Source organism: Sus scrofa, chromosome X (genome assembly GCF_054392235.1).
Source record: "Sus scrofa isolate SSC_HxYL_T2T_F1_AM1 chromosome X, Sscrofa_HxYL_maternal_Yorkshire_Landrace_v2.0, whole genome shotgun sequence".
Classification (NCBI taxonomy): domain Eukaryota; kingdom Metazoa; phylum Chordata; class Mammalia; order Artiodactyla; family Suidae; genus Sus; species Sus scrofa.
In genome coordinates, this window is record NC_139401.1 from 17,119,613 (window position 1) to 17,142,925 (window position 23,313).

At 43.7% G+C, this 23,313-nt stretch overlaps 1 protein-coding gene across 12 annotated transcripts in view; it reads left to right on the forward strand.

Moving 5' to 3' along the window:
* REPS2 (RALBP1 associated Eps domain containing 2) overlaps positions 1-23,313 on the forward strand; it is a 245,961-nt gene that overhangs the window by 65,732 nt on the left and 156,916 nt on the right. For 6 of the 12 annotated variants that reach the window (XM_021080775.2, XM_085008578.1, XM_085008576.1 and 3 more), the window contains exons 2-4: positions 3,777-3,900; positions 14,566-14,714; positions 17,247-17,370. In XM_021080775.2, the coding sequence (XP_020936434.1) occupies positions 3,777-3,900; positions 14,566-14,714; positions 17,247-17,370 (397 nt within the window). Of the gene's footprint in view, positions 1-3,540; positions 3,675-3,776; positions 3,901-14,565; positions 14,715-17,243; positions 17,371-23,313 lie in introns of all 12 variants that reach the window. The other 6 variants (XM_021080774.2, XM_085008577.1, XM_085008575.1 and 3 more) reach the window with 2 other exon arrangements.

Genomic DNA, 23,313 nt, shown 5'->3' on the forward strand with positions numbered 1-23,313 from the left:
CATTCTGCCTTTTTTTAAAAAAATTAATTAATTAATTAATTTTTTAAAAGAGGAAACACTCATGGTTTATGGTTACAGGAATAAAATAATCCTGGATGGACTAGACATAATGATGCTAAGCTGACCTTATTTTTTGGAAGACTAGAGGGAGTTGTGCCAACATTTTAATGGTAGATTTCTCTGTATGGTAGGTTTAGAAGTGATCATTATTTTCTTCATTATACTTGTTTTTTAATTTAAAACATTTTTAAAATTTTTATTAAAGTACAGTTGATTTACAGTGTTGCCTATTCTGCCATTTTTTGCTGACATCCTGGTTGAATTTTTATAGGAATTTTCTTAAGATTACTTCATGGCTGTTTGTAGTTTATGCTGAAAGTGCTTCTAGTATTTAATTATTCGAAATCTCAAAGTCTATCCATAAGGACCAACTAATAATAATAATTAAAAAAACGCACAGCACAATATATCTTTATAGCAGAATATTATGGGGTTGTTAAAATAATGCAGTAATTTTCACTGTGCTGTTAGAGAAAAATATGAAGGGATAATGCTCAATGAAAAACAAGTTGCAAAACTGTATATGATATTCTATTTGTAAAATGCCTGAATAAACAATAGGAGAAACACCGGTGTGTGTTTTATATGTATGTGTGCAGAGAACATTTCCAGAAGAACATACTGTTTTCCTCTGGGGGCATAGGAAGTGGGGGTGCTTTTTAGTTCTTCACCCCCATTTACTATTACTTGAACTTTTTTTTCCCCTTTTTTGGCCACCCCAAGGCATATGGAGTTCCCTGGCCAGGGATGAAATCTGACCTGCAGTTGCAACCTCTTCTGCAGCTGCAGCTGGATCTGTAACCCACTTTGCTGGGCTCCTGCCACCGATCCTGCTGTGCCACAGTGGAAACTCCTACTATTATTTGAACTTTTTAGCATCTGTTACTTTGAAATAACTTTTAAAGAGTCCTTGAATATTTAATTTGTTATTTTTAAACTACCGATAGTACATCATGTTAGTTTAAGGTCTGCAATAATATTTGTGTGTGTAGTACTTCTTTGTTTCTCTGAAGTGAGCACTCATGATGTAATTTTTTTTTTTAGCCACAGCTGTGGCATGCAGAAGTTCCTGCACCAGGTATAAACCCATGCCACAGCAGCAACCTGAGCCATAGCAGTGACAACACTGGATCCTTAACCTGCTGAGCCCCCAGGGAACTCCTCAAGATGTAATTTTAATGCTTAGGAAATTCTTTTACCTAAGAACTTTTTTTTTTTTTTTTTGTCTTTTTGCCATTTCTTGGGCCACTCCTGCGGCATGTGGAGGTTCCCAGGCTAGAGGTCGAATCGGAGCTGTAGCTGCCAGCCTACGCCAGAGCCACAGCAACGTGGGATTCGAGCCGCGTCTGCGACCTACACCACAGCTCATGGCAACGTTGGATCGTTAAACCAATGAGCAAGGCCAGGGATCGAACCCCGCCACCTCATGGTTCCTAGTCGGATTCGTTAACCACTGCGCCACGACGGGAACTCCTTACCTAAGAACTTTATCTACAGTTTTTAAAAATTGAAGTATAGCTGATTTATAACAGCAAAGTGATTCAGTTGTATATGTATATATATATTCTTTATTTCCAATATTTTCTATTATGGTTTATCATAGGATATTGAATATAGTGTCCTGCTCTGTACAGTAGGACCTTGTTGTTTATGCATCCTATATATAATAGCTCAGATCCCCGACCCCCTCCCCGTTGGCACCCACAAATCTGTTCTCTATGCATGTGAACCTGTTTCTGTTTCTTAGATAAATTCATTTGTGTCATATTTTAGATTCCGCATATAAATGATACCATATGGTATTTGTCTTTCTCTTTCTGACTGCACTTAGTATGATCATCTCTAGTTGTATCCATGTTGCTGCGAATGGTATTATTTCAGTTTTTTTTATGGCTGAGTAGTATCCCATTGTATACACACACACATGTGTGTGTGTATATCTATATATCTATATCTATATATATATCGCATCTTCTTTATCCATTCCTCTGTTGATGGACATTTAGTATGGTTCCATGTCTTGGCTATTGTAAACAGTGGTGCAGTGAACATAGGGGTGCATGGATCTATCTGAATTATAGTTTTGTCTGGGTATATGCCCAGGCGCGGGATTGCTGGATCGTAAGATAGTTCTAGTTTCAGTTTTCTAGGAAACCTCCACAGTGTTTTCTGTAGCGGCTGCACCAATTTACATTCCCACCAATAGCGTATGGGGTTCCCTTTTCTTCACACCCTCTCCAGCATTTGCTATTTGTCAACTTTTTTTTTTTTTTTTGGTCTTTTTAGGGCTGCACCCGTGGCATATGAAGGTTCCCAGGCCAGGGGTTGAATTGGAGCTGTAGCCGCTGGCTGTAGCCACAGGCACAGCAACGTCAGATCCAATCCTCATCTGTAACCTACACCACAGCTCATGGCAATGCTGGACCTTTAACCCACTGAGCAAGGCCAGGGATCGAACCTGTGTCCTCATGGATGAGAGTCAGATTCGCTGCTTCTGAGCCACAACAGGAATTCCCTTTGTAGACTTTTTAATGATGGTCATTTTGACCCGCGTGAGGTGGTACCTCACTGTAGTTTTGATTTACATTTCTCTAGTAATTCATGATGTTGAGCATCTTTTCCTGCGCCTTCTGGCCATCCATGTCTTCATTGCAGAAAGGTCTTGTTTAGGTCTTCTGCCCATTTTTTGATTGAGTTATTTGTTGTTGTTTTGTTGTTGCGTTGTATGAGCTGCTTGTATATTTTGGAAATTAAGCCCTCGTTGGTGGCACTGTTTGCAGATATTTTCTCCCATTCTGTAGATTGTCTTTTCGTTTTGTTGATGGTTTCCTTCCCTCTGCAAAAGTTTAGAAGTTTGATGAGGTCCCGTCGTTATTTCTGTTGCCTTCCCCCCCCCTTTTTTTATTACTCAGTGAATTTATTACCTTGATAGTTGTGCAATGATCATCACAATCCAATTTTAGAGGATTTCCATCCCACACCCCCTTACTTCTGTTGCCTTGGGAAAGTGACCTAAGAAAACATTTTATGATTTCTGTCCGAGAATGTTTTGCTTATGTTCTCTTCTAGGAGCTTTATGGTGTCATGTCTTAAGTTTCAGTCTTGAAGCCCTTTGAGTTTCTTCTTGTGCTTGCGGGGAGGGAGTGTTCTAACTTCTGGGATGTGTATGTGACTGTCCAGCTTTCCCAACATCATTTGCTGAAGAGACTGCCTTTTTCCCATTGTATATTCTTGTCTCCCTTGTCAAAGATTAATTAATTGGCCGTGGGTGTAGGAGAACTTCAAAAGGTATAAACCCACTTTTAATTTTGATCATCCAGAAAAATGCGTAAGTAGTGGTAATGATGAATCTGTTCTCTTTGCACCTGGGTGACTTTCTAGACTTTGTACATTAGAATCCACCCCCTGAAAATCAAGTCACTCTCTTTTGTAAGAAGATTAACCGTCATCCTTTGTCACCTTTATTTTTGTCTTTGAAAGAACGTGAATAATCACCCAGTCCTGAAACATCCTGAGTAGGTAGAATTCAATTATCCAAATTGAAAACCTCCCTGCGAACGGGAAGAAAGAGAAATCGACCAGCATGCGCACATAGTTTCTCCAGGGACTTTTGGGTTAGTTACCCTGTGAAATCCTGGAGATTTCCTCATCTGTCTTTTCTCATTGTCCTGTTATGAAATGGAGTTTTCAGCATCCCTTTTCTTGTCTGTTTTCAGATCACAGAACTGTGTGGTGCCAAGCGGGTTGGCTATTTTGGTCCGACCCAGTTTTACGTTGCCTTGAAATTAATTGCTGCAGCACAGTCTGGCCTCCCAGTGCGGATAGAGAGTATTAAATGTGGTAAGTATCTCCCATTTATACCTGTTATTATCCATGGCAGGTTTCTTGTTCCTGAGAACCATTTTTAGTGGGTTTAAGGCCTGTTCTGTAACCATGGGTGGAATTTCTCCTTTCTTCTTCCATATCTTCTGTAAAATATAATAAAACTTAGCAGGTGTCTTGGGTTATTTACTTATTTTTTTAATGGGAAAGAAAATTCAAAGAGTGGCCTGAGATTAGTTCCTTTTAACTGACTTGCAGTTAAAATAGATTTTGTTCTTGAGCAAGAAAAGATCGGGACGGGAATTCTAGAGCTGGTGGCAAAAGAATAACATTCAGCTTAATTTTCCACTTGAGGAATGTCTGATGTCGATGAGTAACTAGGAGAGTTTCGGTGGAAATGCCCCTTCCCTCTCTCTTCTGTCCCTGCCTGTCACATCAGATATGGTCACCTTTTGATCCTCCAGTTCCCAAAGCACGTTTCTGATGATGAAGTACTTTGGGGCTACCAAAAGTTTGGCAGAATGAATTTATTCTTGCAAACCTTTTTCTTTTCTTTCTTTTTTTTTTTTTTTTGGCTGCGTCCACAACATGTAAAAATTCCTGGATCAGGGATTGAACCTGGGTCATAGCAGCAGTCCAGGCCACTGCAGTGACAAGGCCAAGTCCTTAACCTGTTGAGCCACAAGAGAACTGCCTATTTTCGCAAAGTTTTGATTTAACATTTTCTTATCTCGCCATGCCTGCCCCGACCCACCATATACTTGAGCACTTTCCACCGTGTAAACCAAAAGCCAAGCCCCAAACTCTTAGTGTCATTTGTGCTGCTTCACTCCTGGTTTGGCAAAGTTGTTTGAAGAAGCTGATTATTCAGACAGTGTGCTGAGTTTCTCTGTTAATTCACTCTGATGTGAATTACCTTCTTATGTCCACACGGCTCTTCAGGAACGTTTTCCTTTTCCTCACTTTGAGATAAAAATCACTCAGTGGGGAGTTCATTTTGTGGCTGAGCGGTGATCAACCTGACTAGTATCCATGAGCATCGTTCAATCCCTGGCCTCGCTCAGTGGGTTAAGGCACCAGCGTTGCCGTGAGCTGTGGTGTCGGCTTGGATCTGGCGTTGCTGTGGCTGTGGGGTAGGCTGGCAGCTACAGCTCCGATTTGACCCCTAGCCTGGGAACCGCTGTATGCCACCAGTGTGGCCCTAAAAAAGCAAAAAAAGACAAAAAAAAAAAATCACTCAACCGTTCCTACTTGTCCTGTGACCCCCACTGGAGGACCTCGAACTGGGTTTAGGATTTACGGCTTGTCCATGGTAACCTTACAGGACAGCTCCACATAGCTGAAAGGATTCTGAGAGCTTGACTCTGGGAAAAGAAGCCCTTTTATACTAACCACCAGGAGGCCTCGATTATCCCGCTAGTCTTTATTAGAGGCTTAGTCTGTGCCAGACACGGTCTCAAGTAGTGCTTATGACATCCACCTAAGTTTGCTCTTTGTGTCAGTTTACACGCCCAGCGTAAGCTGTGATCAGAAACGCCACCGAAATCTCAGTGCCTTCACAGAACAAAGGCCCTCCTGCTTTGCGTGGGTCAGGGTGACCCTCCGTGCAGTAGCTCTGCGGTCCTGGCTGCTTTCTCCTGTGGCACCTCCTACGCAGCACCTGTTCCTGTAATTGCCACCCCAGAGAAATAGCTTCCCAGCCTAGCAGTTCAATGGCCTGGACGTGACTGAGGTTACGGCTGCGCACAGTGCCTTGGCCAGAACTTGCCATGGTGATCCGCTGACCTGCAGAGCACATTCAGGAGACTGGTTCCCTCATGTGCCTGCAAGGAGAGGAGAACTGGCTAGAGTGAGCCCTGGAAGTCCCTGCCCTGGAGCTGTTACCTTCCCGATCTTACAGATGTGCATATTGAAGTTAAGGGGTTGAATAACTTGCCTGTTTGGAGCCGGGAGCCCTGCTTTCAGTTCCCAGGTGCTCTTTGTTGCTCTGCAGAGTGGCCTCTTCTTCCTTTTTTTTTTTTTTTTGGTCTTTTTAGGGCTGTACTCGCGGCATATTGAAGTTCCCAGGCTAGGAGTCCCATTGGAGCCGTAGCCACTGGCCTATGCCACAGCCACAGCAACGTGGGATCCGAGCCGCATCTGTGACCTACACCACAGCTCATGGCAACGCCAGATCATTAACCCACTGAGCGAGGCCAGGGATCGAACCTGTGTCCTCATGGATACTAGTCGGATTCGTTAACCATTGAGCCACAACGGGAACTCCCAGAGTGGTCTCTTCTTGATTATCATTTCTGTTCGGTAAGATGCTGACTCTAATCTGTAATCATGAAATGTTTTCTGAATGGGAAAAAAAATGCTTCCCCAGAAGCATCTCTTGGTTTTACATAATTTGGTTCCTTGAAACAGGTTTCTTGGTGGAGTGTTGTTTCAGTGGCAGGTTTGGTGTCTATCAGTCATTTGCTGTGATTAAGGTTACTGTTGGCCGAATTTGGATTTGTGGTTCGCGCCAATAATTTCCATCCCATTGTAAATGGTCGTTAAGCTTTATTGTACTATTTTCCACCTTCATCTTCTGGAAAAGTCAAGAGCTGCTTTTTTGTAGAAAAGAGTAAACTTCTGACCCCTTTGTCGCTTATATTCGTTCAGTTAGACTGAAGGCTTTTACCTGGTTTGTGCTCAGCTCTACAGCTTGATTTCCTGGGGGGAGGGGGCATGGGACAGATTGTCTAAATGATCTCTTGTTTAAAGGATTAACCCTTTTCCCAAATATAAGGCTTTCTCCATTGTATTTTACAAATGCTGATGCTGCCTTTTACCTCTGGCTTTTTTCTTAATTAAAATTAAAAAAATTTTGTATTATGAATGTTTAAGTATGCTCAGAGCAGCGTTGATTCTGAATTGTCTTCCTTCAGAAAGATTTATTTATTTTTATTTTTATTTTTTGTTTTTTGTTGTTGTTGCTATTTCTTGGGCCACTCCCGCGGCATATGGGGGTTCCCAGGCTAGGGGTTGAATCGGAGCTGTAGCCACCGGCCTATGCCAGAGCCACAGCAACGCAAGATCCGAGCCACATCTGCAACCTACACCACAGCTCACGGCAACGCCGGATCGTTAACCCAGTGAGCGAGGCCAGGGACCGAACCCGCAACCTCATGGTTCCCAGTCGGACTCGTTAACCACTGCGCCACGACGGGAACTCCAGAAAGATTTATTAAATGGTAGCTTTTGGCCATCAGCATATGTTAAGTAAGAATGAGGGAAAGATTGAGCAAAGATTTGAGCTGCCACTTGGCATTTTCCAGTTTGTTGCTTGAAATCGATTGGTTTCATGTTTGATGGCGCAAACCTTGAAGGCCAAAGAGAATGCGCTGTGAGGAGGTGCTCTCAGAGGCTGCGGTAGCCCTCTCGCACCCAGGGAGTTGGGCGTCCACCCTTTTTTCTGCGAGAGTCACACCCTGGCTTCATGCATGCCGCGTGCCGTGTGTACATGTGTGTTAAGCTCCAACCCCTCACCTTTCCATTTTGCTAAATCCCCCCGCCATACACAGCTGCCTAAGCTGGGAACATAGCAACCGTTCTCGAGTCCCCCTTTTCCCTCAGCCCCAGGTAAAATCCATCAAAAGTCCTGCCCGTGTGGCTCCAGTGTCACTGGCCGCTCCGTCCATTTCTCTCTCCTGCTCGACCAGGCCACCTTCAGCCACTCACCTGAATACCACGGTGACCTCGCCATCGGGTTCTTGGCCTTCTCTCTTCTCCACTCCAGTCTCTTTTCCCGCCCAGCAGTTAGAGTGGTCTTTCCAAATTTAGCCATCAGATCTTTTTATCCTGCTTCCTAAAATCTTCTAGTGGTTGCTTGTTGTGCACAGTACTGAATTCAAAGTCCCTACACTGATCTGTAAGGCCCTCATAATCTAGTCTCTGCCTACTTGTGCATCCTTATCTCAAACCTCTTCTTCTTGCTTGTAATCTCTCCTCCGGCCTCACTGGCCTTCTAGCCATTTCTTTTTTCTTTTCTTTTTCTTGTTTCTTTTTTTGCTTTTTAGGGCCGCACCCACAGCATATGGAGGTTCCCAGGCTAGGGGTCGAACTGGAACTGTAGCCGCTGGCCTACACCACAGCCACAGCAACGCAGGATCCGAGCCACATCTGAGACCTACACCACAGCTCATGCCAACACTGGATCCTTAACCCACTGTGCAAAGCTGGGAATCGAACCTGCATCCTCATGGATACTAGTCAGATTCATAACTTGCTGAGCCACAATGGGAACTCTCTTCTAGCCATTTCTGAGTCACCTCATCCTGCTGTAGGAAATACCATGTCACCTTGAGGTCTTGGCTTGCTAGTGGTCTCTTCTCCCCGCCTCTCCTTCACATGCTGGTACCTTCTCATCCTTCAGGATTCTTTCGAGTGTGTCCTGTCAAATTAATTCATTAGCAAAGGAGCCAGCATATAGTAAATCTGGTTCAGGAAAGTGTAGGAGGGTCAGAGGTATTTATAGTCATGGAAAGAAATAAGGCCGAAATACGATTGTTAAATTACATATAAAAATGATTAATGCCCTACAGTGCAATAAAACTATAACTGGGTTGTTGTATAGTTTTCTAAGATAAAATTCTTTTGCATTGCTCTTAACAAGAAGTATTTGTTAGCTAACAGTTTCCTACAAATTAATATCTATCCTTTCAGAATTGTAAAATGCCTAATCAGGAGTAAACAGTAACTTTGGAGTTCCTGCTATGGCACAATGGCTTAAGAATTCACCTACAGCAGCTCAGGTTGCTATGGAGGCATGGGTTCGATTCCCAGCCTGGCACAGTGGGTTAAAGGATCTGGCATTGCCTCAGCTGTGGCATAGGTTGCAGCTGCGACTTGGATTCAGTCCTTGGCCCAGGAACTTCCACATGCCTCAGGTGTGGCCATTAAACAAACAAACAAAAAGAGTGGTAACTTTGGAGTTCCCTCGTGGCCTAGTGGTTAAGGGTTTAGTGTTTTCACTGCTGTGGTGTGGGTTTGATCCCTGGGCCAGGAACTTCCACATGCTTCAGGTGTGGACCAAAAAGTAAATAGGAACTTAAAAGGAAAGTTTACATCCCTAGGGTGTTGGGTAGTCCTTGGATGGGCGGGAGGAGCATCTCTTAACCCCTTCCTTGTGGGGACTTGTGGGCATACAGCGCTTGTCTGTCGAATGAACGAGTGAATGAATGAGGAGATAAATACCTATGCACGGGGAGTGAGTCTTGTCTTTTTTTTTAATTTTTATTTTTGTGGCCACACACCTGACATACGGAAGTTCCCTGGGCCAGAGATTGAATCCGGGTCTCAGCTGCGCCCTACACTGCAGCTGCAGCAATGCTGGATCTTTTAACCCACTGTGCTGAGCTGGGGGTGGAACCCGAGCCTCTGCAGTGACCTGAGCTGTTGCAGTTGGATTCTTAACCCACTGTGCCACCGTGGGCACTCTGGGGAGTGAGTCTTGATCATCTGTCACTCTATAAGGTCAAACAGTTGGAACTCCTGGGGGATAGTTACAGAAGTCATGTTTCTCAGGCTTTGGTTCCCAACATTGTCTGCATTTAAGAATCACCTGGAGAACTTTATTTTATTTTATTTTTTAGGGCCACAGCCATGGCACGTGGAAGTTCCCAAGCTGGGGGTCGAATTGGTGCTGGCAGCTGCCAGCGTACACCACAGCCACAGCAACGCAGGATCTGAGCCACATCTGCGATCTACACCACAGCTTTTGGAAATGCTGGATCCGTAACCCACTGAGAGAGGCTAGGGATCGAACCCACATCCTCAGGAATGCTGTGTTGGGTTCTTAACCCACTGAGCCACAACGAGAACTCCCTAACTCAGGTAGTTCTGTATAATGGAAATCTCTCTTAATCTGGGTCTTGGCTATGTGCTTATATATGCATTTGTCACAAGTCTTCAGATGGTACACCTAAGATCTGTGTAAGTCATCCTTCCATATAAAATACTTCTTACATAATTTGAAACGAAATCAGTAAATTGTCGACATTTAACGTTATAGTATTTCTTAGTTAAATCCAGATTTCTGGCTATAATGGTTGGCGTTTCTTTTCTTTTTTTTTTTTTTGTCATTTTGTCTTTTGTTGTTGTTGTTGTTGCTATTTCTTGGGCCGCTCCCGCAGCATATGGAGGTTCCCAGGCTAGGGGTTGAATCGGAGCTGTAGCCACCGGCCTACGCCAGAGCCACAGCAACGCAGGATCCGAGCCGCGTCTGCAACCTACACCACAGCTCACGGCAACGCCGGATCGTTAATTCACTGAGCAAGGGCAGGGACCGAACCCGCAACCTCATGGTTCCTAGTCGGATTCGTTAACCACTGCGCCACGACGGGAACTCCCCGGTTGGCATTTCTTTATGGCAACCATCAGCCAAACCGTGCTGTTGCAGTGGGGTAGCCGGTAGCCCTACTACTGTGGCTACTGAGTGCTTGACATGCAGTGTATTTGAATTGAGGTCTGTGGAACAGGTAAATACACATGGGGGTTCGAGGCATTAGTCTGAGAAAAGAATGTAAACTATGTTATTAATTTTTATGTTGCTCACATGTGGTAATTGACAACATTGGGTCAAAATATATTAATTTCACCTGTATCTTTTTGGCTTTTTTAAAAATTGAAACAATTTTTAATGGTGAAAGAATACAAATAACATAAAATTTGCCCTTTTCAAGTATACAGTTCAGTAGTGTTAAGTATATTCACATGGTTGTATAACCAATCTTCCCACCTTGCAAAATGGAAACTCCACCCCCATTAAACAACTCCCCGTTCCCCTCCCCAGAGCCGCTGGCACCCACCATTCTTTCTGTTCCTGTGAGTTTGAGCGTTGATCCTTCACGTAAGTGAAACCATACAGCATTTGTATTTTTGTCACTGGCTGCTTCATTTAAAAAAGCGTTAAAAATAATCTTAAACATCAACCTGAAAAAAAAAAAAAACTTTTTTGTGGAGTTCCTGCTGTGGCACAGTGGGTTAAGGATCTGGCATTGCCATAGCTATGGTGTAGGTTGCGGCTGCCACTCAGATTCGGTCCCTGGCCCAGGAACTTTCACATGCTGCAGGTCCAGCAGAAAAAGAATAAAAAACAAACAGAAACCCTCACTTTTTGGTAATGTAGCTACTACACAATTTATAATTCCATATGTGGCTGACATTATATTTGTAGTGGACAGTGTTGGAGGGCAGTGACAGCAGGTGTCACTTTAGATGGGACAGGAGCTCTCTGCCCAGTCCTGCCTTGCCCTTTTGAAATTGGCTATTTGTTACTGCATTTATGCTATTTATGTTTTTTCTAATGGATCGAGGAGATAGAAATATTTCTTATATTCATATTCCATCAAACATGGCAAAATAAGAATTTTTCCCTTAGAGGGTCACATGTTTAAAAAAGGAGAGGCCTAGTTTTCTTCATGGAAGGGAAAAAACAGTTATTTCTATTTAATATACAGAGTGTTTCTGTGTTTAAAGGACACAACCCAACAGCCCATTATGAAGGAAATGATTGCTGTGCTCATTGTGTCCTTGGCCGCTGTGAATACTTACTTTGAACTCTTAATCGATTTCCTGTGCATTAATTCAGTTTGGGAGAGATGATTCTAACCAGCTACTCGACAAATAGATCATATCTGATTACTCGACATAAGTCACTGGATAGCAGATACTTGATTAATTTCTAATACAGTTGCACTGTTAAATTTGGTGTACATACATGACTAGGGAACAACATTTAGACCACACACTTGCAAACTAGAGTTTTACTTTCCACTTTTTATTTTATTTTTTACTTTTTTTGTCTTTTTGCCATTTCTTGGGCCGCTCCCACGGCATATGGAGCTTCCCAGGCCAGGGGTCCAATCGGAGCTGCAGCCACCGGCCTACACCACAGCCACAGCAACACCGGATGTGAGCCGCATCTGCGACCTGCACCACAGCTCACGGCAACGCCAGATCCTTAACCCACTGAGCAAGGCCAGGGATCGAACCCGAAACCTCAGGGTTCCTAGTCAGATTCGTTAACCACTGCGCCACAAAGGGAGCTCCTACTTTCCACTTTTTAAAGGCTTGCAGCAGCTTAAGGAAAATAGTGCCTCCTTTAGAGTTTTCAGTGATAGGAATATCATTATATATGGTTGCAATTCTGTTAAGTGAGAGAGATTTAAAACCACATGAAGTGGAGTTCCCTTCGTGGCTCAGCAGTTAACAAACCCAACTAGGACCCATGAGGTTGCAGGTTCGATCCCTGGCCTCACTCAGCGGGTTAAGGATCTGACTTTGCCGTGAGCTGTGGTGTAGGTCACAGACTTGGCTTGGATCCCGAGTTGCTGTGGCTGTGGTGTAGACTGGTAGCTGCAGCTCCGATTCGACCCCTAGCCTGGGAATCTCTATATGCTGCAGGTGTGGCCTTAAACAGAAAAAACCAAAAACAAAACCAACCAAATAACAAACTACATTAAGTGAGTACAAGAGAAATTCTGCTTTCTTTTGCCTTTTGCTCTCTGGGGGAGAGGGATTCTTTCCCAGGTGAAGCGTCCTGGAGCCGTGCCGGGGCTGAGGAAGTAGAGGGTGTGACGAATGGTGTCCTCGGGCGTCTGTGAGCCCTGGTGTCATAGTCGATGGAGATCGGACGTGTTCGTGTTCCATTGTTCCTGCAGTTATCTTTTGAACACCAGTGCAACTCAACGCCAGTCAGGGGGCTTACAGATGCTGAGCATTTACTTCTTTTCTCCCTCAAATCGTGCTTGGAAGTAGAATCATCCTTTCGGCAGATTAGGGTGCAGATTATTTTATGTGATCTTGTTCCATCCTTTTAGACCCCCCCTTTTTTTTCCTTATCTTTTTGTCTTTTAGGGCCGCACCGGCGGCATTTGGAGGTTCCCAGGCTAGGGGCTGCATCGGAGCTGTCGCCGACGCCCTGCATCACAACCACAGCAACATCAGATCCGAGCCGCGTCTGCTCCCTACACCACAGCTCACAGCAATGCCAGATCCTTAACCCACTGAGCGAGGCCAGGGATCGAACCCAAATCCTCATGGATGCTAGTCAGGTTCGTTACCCCTGAGCCACGATGGGAACTCCTAGATCCTTTTCACAGACTGAACTGAAAAAGGTACCGTTCTGAGAAGAGAACTGTATGATTAGCTTATCTTTGATTTACTAGCAATCTAGATTTTCTTTTTTTTTTTTTGCCTTTTTTTCTTTTGCAGTCCATTCCTGCCTTGAGTGCTAGAGAGCTGCCGGGGGTTAGGAACTATTAAAACATTAAAAATGGCGGCCCTCCTGTCTTTAGAGGAAAGTCCTGGTTTAATTTTCCAGATTGGTTATTCTATTTATGTCTCTTGGGCCCTTGGCTGATTGATCACGCAGGGATTTGTCATATTGCCTACTTCTTTGAATCAAATGTGGACATAGCAACTAAAAATAAACATGAAGTAGATATTAGACAACCAGGGGCCTTCTTTGCCTGGGGAGCTAGGATACTTGCTTGCTGTTGCTAAGATGTTTTCTGGCTCTAGCACAGCATCAATCATTGGAAGTGCAGCTGTGTTTTTGGAAAAGCGAGCTACGGGAAGATGAAGGCACACTGATGAGTGTTAGTCTGAACAATGGATACAGATGCAACTCATTACGCATAATCCATAATATTACACTCATTTTTGGCATTCTTTGTGCTGTGTTATTGTGTACGATTTGCTGTGCCGAGAACTAGAAGTACGCCAAAGTATCGTTGCCGTTTGCAGAATATTTTTGTCAGAAATTTGAAAGCTAAGTAAATATACCAGATTGTTGCATTTCAGCTCTTTGTGGCATTGTGAGTGTGGCTGATGGTTTTGACAGTAAAATCTGCCTGAACGTTGGACTGATTGTTCTAACTTGATCCCGTTTTCCTTATACCATTATGAAAAGACAACTGGAGAATGTGAAAATTCCTTAAGCAGTCACATAGGGTTAGAAACTGTCCCATTCGGTAAGTTTGCCCTGGGAACGAGGGGCCTTCCTAGAGGGCAGCAGCTCTGGCTGGTGAAGTGCCGGCGCTGTCACCGATGGGCTGTGTCATCTTAGCGCCTCCTAGTTCGTTTCCACATTAATAAAAGAAGGCTAATGATCACGTTACTCTATTGAGTTGTGAGGATTAAATAAGTTAATATTTGCAGATCTTTTTTTTTTTTTAAAGGAAAAAAATTGCTTTATTGCTTTGCCAGGCAAAGGGGAACACAGGGGGCTAAAGCCTCCAAAAGCCGAGTCAATATTTGCAGATCTTAAGCTAATGTCTGGCATATAATAAGCATTATATAAGTTTTGCCTACTGCCGTTTGTCACTTAATATTGATTTATATAATGTCACATCCTTTGACTTGATGCCAAACTAGAGACTGAAGTGGGGAGATATGTCCAAAACCTGAATTTGTTCTGCCGTTGATTTGACAGCATTTAAACATGTCGAGCCAAAATACCTTGTTAAACTGTCGCATTTTTCTATCATGACATTATTATAGGAGCCTTCATTGTGTTGAAATCAAATTTAATCTATATATAGTGCTCTGGAATTTTTCCTCATAAGTGATTCATCTTTTGGCCATTGAGTTCCCCTTTTTGCAATTTTCAAATAAAATCTCACTTGAGCTTCTCTGATTTTGGTCCTAAAGAGCTGCCGCTGCCTCGCTTTGTGATGTCAAAGACGGATGCTGAGATACGGTTTGGGAACCCGGCTGAGCTGCACGGAACTAAAGTTCAGATTCCATATTTAATCACAGAAAAAAATACCTTCAAAAGAATGGACGATGAGGATAAGCAGGTAAATGGTCTGATCAGGCATGTCCATTTGATTCTGACCGCGAAACCCCACAGGACAGGGCCTCGTATCTGCTCTCAGGCTTCCAGTGAATCCCACCATCTGGGATGTAATTATAGACTTGGACATGAGCCCGTGAAGTTTCCTTGTAGCAAGAAGAAGAGGCTGATGCATAGAAATTATCCATGGGCCATTTAGGGCTTAACTTTAATGTAGAATTGTGTCTGCTCATTTCACACACTTATTTGAGTTCTCTAATCAGCGTTTCCAAATAGGTTCTTTGAAATATAACTTCTAGGAGTTTTGGGGTTTTTGTTTTTGTTTTGTTTTTTGTTTTTTTTTTTTGGCTGTACCCGTGGCGTGTGAGAGTTCCTAGGTCAGGGATTGAACCCAAGCCATAGCAGTGACCGTGCTGAATCCTTAACCGCTAGGTCACCCACCAGGGAACTCCTAGGAGTTTTTAATTGTTTTTTCCTCTGGAAAAATCTGGAAAAAAGATTTCTCTGGTTAAATATGTTTGGAGAGTGCTGCTTCATACCACATTCTTGGGGGAGAGGGCTACATAGTCAGTCCTCGAGATTCTCAGTACACATGAGCACATGAAAGGCCTGGAAAAGTCCTGTAACAAAGAGACCTGGAGATCTGCATTTACTAAATGTTTTTCACCACGAAATCCCTTCTTGGGGAGCCTGGTTGGAATGCCATCTTGGGAAATGCTACCGTTATATGTGTAGCCGGTTAGAAATAAGAATAGATGGGCTTTTAAAATTATGCCACTAATTGCAATAGTCAACTGGTGGTTGGTAGAGACAAAAGTATAAAATTCTAGACAAGTGAAGCCTTTGAAGAAAAGGTAGGAGTTCCCTTGTGGTGCAGTGGGTTAAGGATCCAGTGTTGTTATTGCAACAGTTTGGATTGCTGCTGTGGCTCGAGTTCGATCCCTGGCCTGGGAACTTTTACATGCTGGGGGCCCAGCCAAAAAGAAGAAAGAAACAACAAAACTTTGTTGATGACAATGCTAATTATCATCTGAGCCTTCAGCAAGTAGCAGTGACCTTAAAACCCACAGATCACCATAAAAAATACAATAATAGGAGTTCTTGTCGTGCGTGGCTCAGTGGTAACGAACCCAATTAGTATCCACGTGGGTTCAATCCCTGACCTCGCTCAGTGGGTTAAGGATCCGGTGTTGCCGTGAGCTGTGGTGTAGGTCGCAGATGCGGCTTGCGCCTGGCGTTGCTGTGGCTGTGACGCAGGCCGGCAGCTCCAGCTCCAGTTCGACCCCTAGCCTGGGAACTTCCGTATGTTATGGGTTTGGCCCTAATAAAGAAAAGAAAAATACAATAATAATGAAAACGTGTGAGATATTGTGAGAATTACCAAAATGTGGCACAGAGACATGAAGTGAGCAAGCGGAAAAGTGGTGCCAAATGATTTGCTCTGCTCGATGCAGGGTTACCACAAACTTTGAAATTGAAAACAATAAAAATAATAAAATGAGGTCTGAGGTTTTCAGTCAGTACTCTTTGGTGTGCTTGCCCCCCAGCCTTTGGAGAGGAGTGCGGGCCCACTATCCCAGGATGGGGATGCCCGGGGAACTTTGCAGGCCTGCCCCCGGGCCGTGTGAGCCAGGACACATCCTGTCCCTTGAGGCTGGGTTGATGCTCGGCCCTCCCAGTCTGTGGATGCGAGCCCATACTTCAAAGCAAATATTCTTTTCTTTTTCTTGAAAAAGAGGCCTTGATTAGTATCTCAGATTGTCTCTTTTTTCTTTTGGACTAAGAGCACCTGTATAACCTCTTTGTGGATAAGAAGTACCATTTCCTTGTTACTTGGGTATTTGTATTCTAAAGTTACCGGTCTAGTGGTAGCCTTTAAAAAAAAAAAAAGGCAGGAAATCCAGCAGCAGAGTAAGGTTGCTTATCTTGCCTTGGGGTCCTTCATAATATTCGAGTCGGGATTGCATTGTAGTTTATTAAGGCTCCATCCTAGTGCTTAGGGAGTGGGCTAGTTGGAGTGGTTTATCCATAATGAATTGTTTTGCAATTTCTCAGTATTAAGTAAAAAAAAGAAGCTGGGCATTTTACTTTGGCTGGTAAGCTCCAGGAGAATTAGCATTTAAAATATTTTCAAGATACCCACATTTGTTGCAAGATTTGGTAAGTGTAAATCCAGGAACTAAGAGCCGTTGTTAACTAATGCAAGTTGAATCTGTTCGCAAAGAGATCACAATTGGGGAGTGTGACTGTTAGTTCATGTGATCAGTGTCTTTCATTTTCCCAAGGAAAATCTTAGGGGACTAGCTGGGAGTGTCTCAGTAATCTAGGTAACCGAGCAGTGGTGACACAGTTCTCTGGGAGGCTTTAAATCCTCAGACACTGCTTTTTGTCCAAGCCGCATTTGGAGAACACATCTCCATTCGTTAAATCAGCCGGCTTAGGGGCTGTGGGGTAGCAGTATCCCTCATAACCGCAGCTCAGAGCGCCAGGCTCCTCAGGGATCGCCTCTGAACTCTGCTCTGGTTCTTTGAAGCAGGAAACACAGTCTCCCACGATGTCACCCCTCGCCTCCCCGCCTTCTTCCCCGCCTCATTATCAGAGGGTGCCCTTGAGCCATGGCTACAGCAAACTGCGGAGCAGCACGGAGCAGATGCATCCAGGTAAGAGGCCCGCTGTCCCGGGCTGTGTCCGGGAGCCTCCTTAATCTCACAGGCGGCAGCGCCGCTGCCCGTGGAGTCTCCTGACTTCATTGCTCTGTCTTTCGAAACCTGGCGTCACTCAATTTTGTAGGCTCAAGCTGGATTAAAAAAAAAGAAAATAAAATGAAGTCTGTCTCAGCAGTGCTTTGTTTTCTGTCCTACAAACTGGCATCTTTAGCCTCGTAGATGATGAGTTAGGTGATTAACCCTTCATATGCAGATTTCATCCCACAGGAACCGAGCCTATGAAGGATGTGTGTTGTTTTGGAATTGTTACTCCCTTCTGCAAACATACCAAACATATTTATATGATAACAGCTTTTATGAAAGTACTTACAAAACAGAACTCTGCCGAAGCGTCGATTCAGCCTTGAAAGACAGCACATAAATGAAAATATTTAGCTCTTGTGTTTGGGAATGAGAAGAAGAGAAATGCTGGGGCAAGCGTTGTGCTGAGGTGTGTGACGTGCCCAGGTGTGGGGATGCCAGGCTCCCAGTCGTGCTCTGCCGGCCGTGTTAGTGGTAACATACACGAGTTGAGTCTGAGGATGCCTTGCCGAGTTGGCTGCCTAGGCTGCAAAGCTTAAAGCTCCATAAATTCACCGCAGCATCTTGTCTTCCTGGGGCTCAGGTTCCTCGTTTAAGATTTGACCAATCAAAGCTCTTCTAGAAATGGATAGCCGTAACCCCCTTTTTTATTCTCTGAGCTGAAACTGAAAATGACCCAGTTTCTGTAGGTTTTTGCTGCATTGAAAATAGTGGCGACTGCTAGAGGAACACAGGTATAAAAATGTGTGTTGGGCTGGACTAACGAGAGGCTGTCATCTTGCAGAGAGAAGCGGGTGTGGCATAATGGAAAAGTCCTTTGATTGGAATCAGAAGGTGAGGGTTTATGTGACCTCGAGCAAGCCACTTACTGCTCTGAACCATGATTTTCCTTGTCCTCTCTCTCTCTCTTTTTTTTTTTTTTTTTGGTCTTTTTGTCTTTTCTAGGGCCGCACCCGCGGCATATGGAGGTTCCCAGGCTAGAGGTCGAATCGGAGCTGTAGCTGCCAGCCTACGCCAGAGCCACAGCAATGCGGGATCCGAGCCGCGTCTGCGACCTACACCACAGCTCACGGCAACGCCGGATCGTTAACCCACTGAGCGAGGCCAGGGGTCAAACCTGCAACCTCATGGTTCCTAGTTGGATTCCTTAACCACTGAGCCATGACGGGAACTCCCCCTTGTCCTCTTTTTAAATGGAGTGATAGTATTCTATAGGGGTGTTGTGAGGATAAGTGACAACATGGGTATCAAATCTGATTGGAAATTAAGTCCTATGCAAATACATGATAATGTTGTTAGGGGATCCAGCCACCAAAAGTAACTCCCCTGGAACTTGAGTGGCCCATTGGTGTCTGAAATGAAACGGGGTTGAGAATTCTTTGTTTTCTTCTTACAGTCTCTCCTGCCAGATTTCCCTGTTTTTGGAAGTGGGTTTTTTCCCCCTAATTTCAACTAGATTTGCAAATTTGAGTCCTATGCCTAGCACGTTGCCTGGTTTTGAGTTTTTAATTCACAGATGGGTCATTTTTTTGGTTCTACTGAGTCAGCCTGTCACCACATTCTACCCTGTTTCGATGTTCCTTACCAAGCCTGTCTGTACCAGCGCTCTCTGCTTCATGCTCCATTTTCTCCTCATTCCATTCACACTGGGCTTTCATTTCCCCCGTGGCAAGGAAACAATCTGCTTCTCTCCATCTTTCTTGACTTGCAGCAGCCTCTGTCCAGGTTGTCCATGCTTTCATTCTTTCTTAGCTTTTTTTTTTTTAAAGCGAGGTAAAATTTACATATGATAAAATGCACACATTTAAACTCTTCAGTTTCAGTTGTAACAAATGGATATACCCACGTATCCTCACTTCAATCAAAAATAAACTTTGAAGTTCCTGTCGTGGCACAGTGAAAGCAAATTCGACAAAAGACAAAAAGACACGATGGAATATTACCTAGCCATAAAAAAGAATGAAATAATGCCCCCCCCCCTTTAAAGGGCTGCACCTTCGGCATATGGAAGCCCTGAGGCTAGGGGTCAAATTGGAACTACAGCTGTGGGTCTATGCCACAGTCATAGCAACTGAGGATCTGAGCTGCGTCTGTGACCTATGCCGTAGCTCATGGCAACACTGGATCCTTAAGCCACTGAGTGAAGCCAGGGATCGAACCCGTGTCCTCATGGATGCTAGTTGGATTCGTTACCGCTGAGCCATAATGGGAACTCCAAAATAATGCCATTTGTAACAACACGAATGGACCTGAAGGGTATTATGCTTAGTGAAATAAGTCAGAGAAAGACAAATAACTGTATGCTATCACTTACACCTGAAATCTAAAAAATAGAAAGGAGAAATGAATATAACCAGACAGAAAGCTACTCATAGATCCAGAGGACAAGCTAGTGGTCACCAGTGGGGAGAGGGAAGGGGGAGGGACAAGATGGGGGTAAGGGGGTAAGCGGTACAAACTGCTGTGTATGAAATACCTAAGCTACAGGGATATATTATACAGCACAGAAGATGCAGCCATTATTTTATAATAACTTTAAATGCAATATAATCTATAAAGTATTGAATCATTATGCTGAAACTAATATCGTAAATCAACTATGCTTCAATTAAAAAAGTGAAAGTCTCCCTGACAATAAAAAAAGGAAAACAATATTTCTGTCACCCAGAGATGCCCCTTTCCAGTCATTCCCGCCCCCCCTGTTCAGAAAAGCACTGTTCTGATTTTAATCACCGTAGGTTCGTTTTGCCTCTTCTAGAGCGTCATATAAATGGAATCACGTGGAATGAGGGGACTCTTACGTGTCTTTCCGTCAGAATAGTGCTTGAGATTCTCCTTGTTCTCGTGCGTCTCAGTAGTTTGTTCCTTTTTATTACTCAGTAATGTTCCACTGAATCATGGTTTGATGAGCTGTTCTCCTGCTGATGGACCTTTAGGTTATTTCCATTGTTTGGCTCTTATGAATAAGGGAGCTATGAACGTTTGTGTGTGAGTCTTTTTGCGACAAATGTTGTCATTTTCCTGGCACCTGGGAGTGGAGTTGCTGCACGTTAGGGTAGGTGTATAAGAACCTGCCAAAGAGCTTTATGTAGTGGCTGTATGTTCCCCCTGGAGATGATGGAGCAGAGTTCAGTGCTTCTTGCCAGCTTCTGGCTTCTTTCTTCAGCGTTCTTTTTTTTTTTTTTTTTTTTCTTTTTTAGGCTTCCCCACAGCATATGGAGTTCTGGGGCCAGGGTTCTGGGCCAGGGATCAGATCTGAGCCACAGCTGTTACAACGCTGGATCCTTAACCCCACTGTGCTGGGTTGGGGGTTGAACCTGCGTCCCATTGCTCCAGAGATGCGGTCAATCCTGTTGTGCCACGCGGGAACTCCATTTTTTCAGTGTTTTTAATTTTGGCTACTCTATGGATGCGAAATGACATCTCCTTTGTGGGTGCTTTTATTCTTGAAACATTGCTTTCTAAGTTTCTGTTACTCCTTCCTGGTTTTTCTCCCACATCGTGATCCTTAAACTTGGTGAGCTGCTCTTCCAGAGGGTTCTCCTTCACTTAGCATCACGATAGAGAGGAGACCTATGGGGAAACAGTCTCCCCCCGTTTCTCTAGGAGTTGAGTTTTTTGAGTCTGTCTGTTGATTAGAAGCCTCTCAGATCTCTGTAGCTGGGAACAAGGTCATTCATAAATCAGATGTTTATACAGGTATTTCCATGTAGACTTCTCCATCTGTCTAAGTCAAGGGGGAGGAGAGTTTTACTATCTGCGCTTTGGGTCCATCTTGTGATTTTTGCTTCTCTTTGATACTATTCACTTCCAAAGCTTGTTCATTCCCGTTTTTACCACATTGGTGGATTTTCCTCCAAAGGCTTTTTTTCTCCCTGTCTGTTTCCTTTTCTGCCCTATATCTCTAGGTGGAGAAGCGAACTTTGTTCTCTTTCTCACATGTTCAGAGCTCAGTTTCTCTTACGTCTTCCCTGTTTTTTCCATGTTTCTTAATTCTCCTTTGTTGCCTTCCCAGTGCCATCAACTCATCTGATGAGCCCAGGATTCTCCTTCCAATTTCTGTACTCCATCTTTCCTTTACTCTACACAGTAGCATATCTACAACCCGATAACAAGGGTTCCTGGGTTATATATATATATATTTTTTTGTCTTTTGTCTTTTTTTTTTGTTGTTGTTGTTGTTGTTGTTGTTGTTGCTATTTCTTGGGCCGCTCCCGCGGCATATGGAGGTTCCCAGGCTAGGGGTTGAATTGGAGCTGTAGCCACCGGCCTACGCCAGAGCCACAGCAACTCGGGATCCGAGCCGCGTCTGCAGCCTACACCACAGCTCCCGGCAACGCCGGATCGTTAACCCACCAAACAAGGGCAGGGATCGAACCTGCAACCTCATGGTTCCTAGTCGGATTCATTAACCACTGCGCCACGACGGGAACTCCCCTGGGTTATTCTTAATTTATGCATGTTCATAAAGGAGTTTGCTGCTAGGATAATTTTCTTTTTCCTTTTTTTAATGGTATGAATGCAATTTATTGTTTGGCGCAGGAGGTGGCCCGGGAAGGATAGGACACCTTCGGTGCTGGGGCAGTTCCATGGACCCTGTACTCACTTGGTTGCGGCCCTCTGCTGGGATCATTTTTCTAGGAATCCATTTTTTCCGGGGTCAGTTTCCTGTTGAGGTTCGACCATGATTCCTGGCTAAGGGGCACATGTGTGTGTTTTAAATTAGACTGAGCATCTTCAGGCCAGTTTGTGATTCAGAGCCCCTCTTCCACTGCTCTCCCGGGTCCCGCCAGTCTCATCTGCTGGATGAGCTATAGCTGATGCTCTTTGGGTAAGACATGGGCCAGGCATCGTGTAGCGGTCTTTATGTGCATAATAGTTTTACTTACTGCACTTCTCAGAGGCAGAAAGTGCTGTCTGTATGAAATAAATAATGTTTAAATCACAGCAATGCATGTATATATTTAAATACCATAAATGCCTATAGTAAAAACAACGCTTCTTCCTACTCAACCTGTTTCTGGTCTTCAGAGAACTACTTATTTTTTTTTTAACTTTTTAAATTTTTTAATTGAAGTATAGTTGACTTAACAGTGTTTCAGGTGTACAGCAAAGTGACTCATTTATTTAGTCATATTCTTTTCCATTGTACGTTATTACAGGATATTGAATATACTTCCCTCTCCCCAACAGTAGGTTCCTGTTGCTTATCTGTTTTGTACATGGTGGTGTGTATCTGGTAATCCCAAACTCCTAACTTATTATCCCTCCTCCCCCTTTCCACGTGGTCATCATAACTTTGTTTTCTAGCTCTGTGAGTCTATTTCTGTTGTGTAAATGAGTTCATTTGTATCATATATTAGATTCCACATATAAGTAATATATCATATTTGTCACTCTCTGACTTACTTCACTTAGGATGATAATTCCTCTGTCCATCCATGTTGTTGCAAATGGCATTTTTCATTCTTTTTTATGGCTAAGTAATATTCTCTTGGGTGTGTGTTTGTGTGTGTGTGTATTACATTTTCTTGAGGGATGATAAGCAATTTTATTTAATGCCAATACATTTTCTTTTTCTTTTTTAAATAATTTTAATTTTTTCCATTATAGTCGGTTTTAGAGTGTTCTGTTGATTTCTAATGTACAGCAAAGTGACCCAGTCTTACTTATATGTATATATATTTATATACATTCTTTTTTCTCACATTGTTCTCCATCATGTTCCATCACGAGTGACTAGACATAGTTCCCTGTGCTATACTGCAGGATCTCATTGCTTATCCCCTCCAAATGCAGTTGTTTGCATTTATTACTCCCAGCCTCCCAATTCATCCCACTCCCTCCCCCTTGGCA